Below are 7,551 nucleotides of genomic sequence, written 5' to 3'. Positions count from 1 at the left end.
GTTAATCACTCCATGACAGTGATTTTCAACCAGTGTGTCATGTCACATAGGTGTGCCTTGAGAGGATCTTGGGTGCCAGGAACATTTTTAAAGATCACTAAGTAAATTATTTTCAAAAGAAGTTCAAACCACAGTAAGTATGTATATATATTTTATTTTATTATTTTTTTTTTTTTTGCAGTTTTTGGCTGGGGCTGGGTTTGAACCGGCCACCTCTGGCATATTGGGCCAGCGCCCTACTCCTTTGAGCCACAGGCACCCTCAAAAACATGATTTTTTTATAGACAAAATATCTGCAGTTCGTAGAAGGAGGTCAGTTGGGTGGATTTAAACTCTAATGACTGTGCTTTGTTTTTTACACTGAAGGTCTATTTTAGCTTCTTACCTTCTTAAGGAAAAGCTCAACATCTTGGGCAAGCTGGGGTGTCTGCTGAGCTGTGCAGGCTCCGTGGTGCTCATTATCCACTCCCCGAAGTCGGAGAGTGTGACGACGCAGGCAGAGCTGGAAGAGAAGCTGACCAATCCAGGTGAGTGCGGGGAGCCCCGGTCCTGCATCCGGGCCTCTGCCCTGACACCTGCTAGCAGCTCTGGCAAACCTGTGTGTGCCTGGCCCAGGCCCCCAGCCCTGTGGACCTTCACTCCCTGCCCATCCAGCCTCCCTCCCCATGGACTCCTTCCTGCTGCCCTTCTACCCACTTGGACACCTCTGCCTTCCCACGGACTGCTATGGCATCATCATAGCTCACAGCAACCTTCAACTCTTGGGCTTAAGCAATCCTCTTGCCTCAGTTTTTCTGTTTTAAGTAAATACCTAGTCTCGCTCTTGCTCTGGCTGGTCTCAAACTCATGAGATCAAGGGAGCCACCTGCCTTGGCCTCCTAAAGTGTTAGGATTACAGGCATGAGCCTCCGTACCCAGCCAGGAAAGAAATTTTTGTTTTTAACGTGAAAAACTTTTTTTAAAACCTGGCATATAAAATAATACTATTGTGGCCACTCAATTTATTCATTTTCCTTATTTTTTCTTTCTGTAGGTAAAAACAACGGAATGAATTTTTGTGAAATAATTGCTTCAGAGGAAATTTTAAATCCGTACTTGTGGCTCGGTGCTTGTGGCTAGGGCGCCAGCCATATACACCTAAGGTGGTGGGTTCGAATCCAGCCAGGCCTGCCAAACAACAATGACGGCTGCAACCAAAAAAAAAAAAATAGCCGGGCGTTGTGGCAGTCGCCTGTAGTCCCAGCTACTTGGGAGGCTGAGGCAGGAGACTCGCTTGAGCCCAGGAGTTGGAGGTTGCTGTGAGCTGTGATGCCATGGCACTCTACCCAGGGGGGATAGCTTGAGGCTCTGTCTCAAAAAAAAAAAAAAATCCGTACTTGTTTATACATCTCTGAAATGGCTGAATCATATGTGATCCATGATATTCAAAGAGAGGAAGGCAAGGGAACATTGAGGAAAGCTCTCTAAAGGCACGTGTTCTTTCAGGATCACCCCTAGAGAGCAAAAACAGTCCTGGGGGGAGAAAAATCTCATACTTTTTTTTAAGAGACAGTGTTGCCCTCCGTCACCCAGGCTGGAGAGCAGTCGCAAAATCATAGTTCACTGGAGCCTCCTGAGCAGCTGAGACTACAGGGAAATGCCATTACACCCAGCTAATTCTTCTTATTTATTTTTTTCAGATTAACATAAGGATACATACACTGTTTGCATTTGTTAGGTAAAGTCTGAATTGTAGTTGAGTCCCTCACCCAGGAGGTGTGCCCTGTGCCCTCCATTGTACCACATTAGGTGTGAGATCTAATCCCCCTCTCCCCACCCTTCTTGAATGTAGCTGTGCTTCTCTTGTGTGGACCTGTGGTTGTTCATCTACTAATTTCATGTTAGTATTGAGTAGGGGAGATTTATTTTGGTAGAGACTGGGTTTCACTATGTTGCCCAGCCTGGTCTCCAATGATCCTTCTGCCCCAGCTTTCTAAAGGGCTGGGGTTGGGCAGTGCCTGTGCCTCAAAGGAGTAGGGCGCCCGCCCCATATGCTGGGGTGGCGGGTTCAAACCCAGCCCCACCCAAAAACTGCAAAAAAAAAAAAAAGTCCAAGTAAAGTGCTGGGATTACAGGTGTGAGCCACCAGGGCCACCTCCTCACGTTCTTCTAATGTATAAAGCATAGATGTAGATGCAGGATGTAAACAGATATTCATATATCAGTGATGTTAAAATTTCACAGGGGGCAGAGTGAGCCCTGATGGTGCCGCTGCACTGTAGCCAAGGTAACCTAGCAAGACCCTGTCTCAAAAAAAAAAAAAAACTAAAAAATTCCTGGGATGAGCGATTAGAGTGAAAAGTGTCAAATGGTTCTTTGGGGGAGTGATAATGAAATAAAATTTAAAGGCTGATATAAGGTAACAGCCACAAAACTGAAGAGCACCTGGCTCCCTGCTCAAAAGGCAACTGAGAATTCAAGGTTGAGCACGTGAAAATAGCGAGGTTTTCTTGGATGTGGGTTTGTCTTTCCAAGCTGCCCGGTTCTCAGGTGCGGCTACTGAGGCACGTCTGAGCAGCCTTATGGCTGGCGTGCCCACTCCTGCCCCTCTCTCCCCACAGGCCACTGCCCACCCCTTAACTCCTGCCCGTTGGCACTGCCGCCCTGGGGTGACACTTCTTGTTATTTCCCCTGCCCCCACCCATCCCCGTCCCAGCCATCTTGATGCCTGGGCCCTTCTGAAACCTAATCAAATTATTTCCCTTCTGGGCCTCAACGTTCCCTGCCCGGCCCCTGAGAGAGGCCTGGGCTGCTCCACACACAGCCCCCTGCTCATCCTGACCCTCCTGCACAGTCCCATTCAGAGCACCTCTGCTTCCTGCCACGGCCCAGACACCCTCACACGCGTGGATCTCCCTGCTTTCCATTGCCCCCCCCCCCTGCAGTTTGTAGGTCAGGCTCCTGGTAGCTCTCCCCTGACTTTCCAGGGTCACTTTCCTGTAGTGTCTCCCAAACCCGCTCTAAGAGCAGGGCGCCCTAGATGCTTTTTCTCACCTCTGGAGAGTAGTCCCTGCTGTCTGATCCACATGGCAGTTTGTGTGACCGCACTTGCTTTGCTGGTCTGCCTGTCCTTACCCGCTGGTTTGCCGGGCAGGTCCATTTTCGATCTAGGAATGGAATTCACAGAGAATACAACCTCCTTGTATAATTTTATAATCTCAAAGCCATCAATATAATTAGCCCTAACTGTTACATAAAGGAGAAATAGCAGGACAGTGTTTTACAATAAAATACGGATTGCACTGTGAAAATGCTCAAGTGCGACTCTGAGAGACCCCACACCCTGTGCAAAGCTGCTGGGAATCTGCCAGCTGCAAACAGACTGAGAGGGGGGTGTTGTGTCCTAACCCCAATGCCCAGGAAGTCTCACCATCAACAACACAGTCCTCTGAGAGGGAGAGTAACTCTTTTTTTTTTTTTCATTTTTACCAGCTTTATTGAACTATAATTCATATGTGATACAATTCATCCACTTAAAGTATACAATTCAATGAGTACTTTTTTTAGTATGTTCATAGAATTGTGCAACTATCAGATTTAGAACATTTCATCACCTAAGAAAGACCCTGTGCCCATTAGGATCCACTTCCACTACCCACCCCCAACTCCCCAGCCCTACACAACCAGTAGTCTACTTTTCTGTCTTTCTGGATGTGTCTATTTTAAACATTTCACATCAATGAATATGAATGAGTGGATATAATATGTGGTCTTTTTTTTTTTTTAATTGTTGAAGGTATAAGAAACCAGGCTACACTGATTGCATTTGTTAGGTACAGTCCCTCTTACAATTAAGTCTTGCCCCCAGGAGGTGTGTCACACACTGAGACCCCACCGCCCTCCTTCTTACCCTCCCTTTGCTCTCCCCTTCCCCCACCCCCACCATGTACTAGGTCATTAATTGTCCTCATATCAAAATTGAATACATAGGATTCTCCATTCTTGTGATGCTTTACTAAGAAAAATGTGTTCCACTTCCATCTATGTTAATACAAAGGCTGTAAAGTCTCCATTTTTTTAATGGCTGAATAGTATTCCATGGTATACCTCTACCACAGCTTGTTAATCCATTCCTGGGTTAGGGTACATTTAGGCTGTTTCCACATTTTGGCAATTGTAAATTGAGCTGCGATAAACAGTCTAGTGCAAGTGTCCTTATGATAAAAGGATTTTTTCCCTTCTGGGTAGATGCCCAGTAATGGGATTGCAGGATCAAGTGGGGGGTCTAGCTTGAGTTCTTTGAAGTTTCTCCATACTTCCTTCCAAAGAGATTATATTATTTTGCAGGCCCACCAGCAGTGTAACAGTGTTCCTTTCTCTCCACATCCACACCAGCATCTACAGTTTTGAGATTTTGTGATGTAGGCATTTCTCTCTGGTGTTAAATGCTATCTCAGGGTGGTTTTGATTTGCATTTCTCTAATAATTAGGGATCATGAGCATTTTTTCATGTGTTTGTTAGCCATTCATCTGTCTTCTTTAGAGAAGGTTCTATTCATCTCTCTTCCCCATTGGGGAACAATGGGATTGTTGACTTTGTCATGTGTATTAATTTGAGTTCTCTATAGATCCTAGTTATCAAGCTTTGGTCTGATTCAAAATATGCAAATATCCTTTCCCATTGTAGGTTGTCGGTTTGCTTTGGTGGTTGTCTCCTTAGCTGTACAGAAGCTTTTCAATGTAATTAAGTCCCACTTGTTTATTTTTGCTGTTGCAATTGCCACGACAGCCTTCTTCATAAAGTCTTTCCCCAGGCCAATATCTTCCAGTGTTTTTCTTATCCTTTCTTTGCAGATTTTCTTCATTTCATGCCTTACATTTAAGTCCTTTTTCCATCTTGAATCAATTTTTGTGAGAGGAGAAAGGTGTGGGTCCAGTTTCAGTCTTTTACACATGGATATCCACTTCTACCCACATCATTTATGGAATAGGGAGTCTTTCCCCCAGTGAATGTTCTTGTTTGGTTTATTAAAGGTTAGGTGGTTGTAGGATGTTAGTTTCATCTCCTGGTTTTCTATTTGATTCCAAATGTCTGTGTCTCTATTTTTGTGCCAGTACCATGCTGTCTTGACACTGTGGCCTTGTAGTACAGCCTTAAATGTGGTATGGTGATGCCCCTGGCTACGTTTTTATTTTTAATAATTGCCTTAGCTATATGGGTTTTTTTCTGGTTCCATACAAAATGCAGAATCATATTTTTCAAGTCTTGAAAGTACAATGTTGGTAATTTAATAGGGATGGCATTGAATCGGTAGATTGCTTTGGGAAGTATAGACATTTTAGCAATGTTGATTCTTCCCAGCCATGAGCATGGTATGTTCTTCCATTTGTTAATATCCTCTGCTATTTCCTTTCTTAGGGTTTTATAATTTTGCTTATAGAGGTCCTTCACCTCCTTTGTTAGGTATATTCTTAGGTATTTCATTTTCTTTGAAGCTATGGCAATGTGTCTTTCATTAGCCTCTCATCTTGGCTGTTGTTGGCATATACAAAGGCTACTGACCTGTTAATATTGATTTTATATCCTGAGACATTACTATATTTTTTGATGACTTCCAGGAGTCTTGTGGTTGAGTCTTTGGGGTTCTCTAAGTATAAGATCATATCATCAGCAAAGAGGGAGAGTTTGACCTCCTCTGCTCCCATTTGGATGCCCTTTATTTCCTTGTCTTGCCTAATTGTATTGACTAGAACTTCCAGCACTGTGTTGAATAGTAATGGCGACAGAGGACAACCTTGTCTGGTTCCAGTTCAAAGTGGAAGTTTTACTCCATTCAGTAAAATATTAGCTGTGAGTTTCTCATTAATAGCTTTGATCAGTTTAAGAAATGTGCCACCTATGCCTATACTCTTCAGTGTTCTAATTAGAAAAGGATGCTGGATTTTATTTAATGCTTTTTCTGCATCTGTTGAGAGGATCATATGGTCTTTGTTTTTGCTTCTTTTGATATGGTGAATAAACATTTATGGACTTGCTTTTTTGATGATAAACTGTAATCTCTTGGCTAGGATTTTGTTGAGAATTTTTACCTCTATATTCATTAGTGAAATTGGTCTGAAGTTTTCCGTTTTAGTTAGGTATTTTCCTGGTTTTGGTATCAGGGTGATGTTTGCTTTGTAGAACATGTTTGAGAAGGTTCCTTCCTCTTCAATTTTTTGGAATAATTACTGCAATACAGGAATAAGCTCTTCCTTGAAGGTTTGATAGAATTCTGGTGTGAAGCCAGCTGGACCAGGGCATTTTTTGTTGGGAGATTTTTTATTGTTTCTTTCAGTGCTAGAAATTGGTCTGTTTGGGAGATCTATTTCATTCTGGCTAAGTCTAATGAGAGGGTGTGGTTCCAAACATTGATCCATTTCCTTCACATTGTCAAATTTCTGGGCATAGAGTTTCTGGTAGTATGCAGAGATGATCTCTTGTATCTCTGTGGCGTCAGTTGTTATTTCCCCTTTATCATTTCTGACTGAGGTTACTAGAGACTTTTCTTTTCTATTTCTAGTTAGTTTGGCCAAAAGTTGATCTATTTTATTTATTTTTTCAAAAAATCAACTCCTTCTTTCATTAATTTTCTGAATGATTCTTTTGTTTTCAATTTCATTAATCTCTGATTTAATTTTGGATATTTCTTTCCTTCTATTGGGTTAGGCTTAGATTGTTCTTCTTTTTCCAATTCCATAAGATGGCTTGTGAGTTGGTTGATGTGCTTTCTATTTTTCGAATGTAGGCATCTAGAGTGGTAATTTTTCCTCTCAGAACTGCTTTTGCAATATCCCACAGGTTTTGGTAGCTTGTGTCTTCATTGTTGTTAGACTCAAGGAAGCTAATGATTTCCTCTTTTATTTCTTCCTACACCCAACTGTCATTCAACAGAAGGTTGTTTAATTTCCATGCCTTTGTGTGGGGTTATACGTTTTTGTTGGAGTTGAATTCCACCTTTAGCGCCTTATGGTCTGACAAGATGCAAGGTAAAATTCAATTCTTTTGATTCTGTTGAGGTTTGTTTTCTGTCCTAGGATATGATCAATTTTGGAGAATGTTCCATGGGCTGATGAGAAGAATGTATATTCTTCAGCTTTGGCCTGGAGTGTTCTATATGTGTCTCAAGCACAGTTCTAGGGCCTCAGATAAGTCCCTTATATCTTTGTTTAATTTCTGTTTTAGAGGATCTGTCCAGCTCAGTGAGAGGAGTGTTAAAGTCCCCTGTTATTATGGTGGTATAGGATATCATATTGCTCAGATTAAGTAAGGTATGTTTCAAGAATCTGGGAGCATTTAAGTTGGGTGCATAAATATTTAGAATTGAAATGTCTTCTTGTTGTATTTTTTCCTTGACTAGTATGAAGTGACTATCTTTGTCTTTTTTGACTTTAGTTGCTTCAAATCCGCATGTATCTGAAAATAAGATTGTAACCCCTCTTTTCTTCTGAATTTTGTTTGCCTGAAAAATTGTTTTCCAACCCTTAACTCTGAGTTTTAATTTGTCTTTTGAGGCTAGGTGTGTTTCCTGCAGA

General features: G+C 42.2%; 1 protein-coding gene across 1 annotated transcript in view; it reads left to right on the top strand.

Annotated features, from left to right (window-relative positions):
- The window catches only part of NIPA1 (non imprinted in Prader-Willi/Angelman syndrome 1), a 52,540-nt gene that overhangs the window by 35,633 nt on the left and 9,356 nt on the right, over positions 1-7,551 (top strand). Inside the window, exon 4 of the mRNA XM_003800157.3 lies at positions 367-527. Within this exon, the coding sequence (XP_003800205.1) occupies positions 367-527 (161 nt within the window). The remainder of the gene's footprint in view (positions 1-366; positions 528-7,551) is intronic.

This window comes from Otolemur garnettii, unplaced genomic scaffold (genome assembly GCF_000181295.1).
Source record: "Otolemur garnettii isolate 467f Iridium unplaced genomic scaffold, OtoGar3 scaffold00170, whole genome shotgun sequence".
Taxonomy (NCBI): Eukaryota; Metazoa; Chordata; class Mammalia; order Primates; family Galagidae; genus Otolemur; species Otolemur garnettii.
Note: the sequence above shows the minus strand (reverse complement) of the source record. Positions and strands in the feature narration are given on the sequence as shown.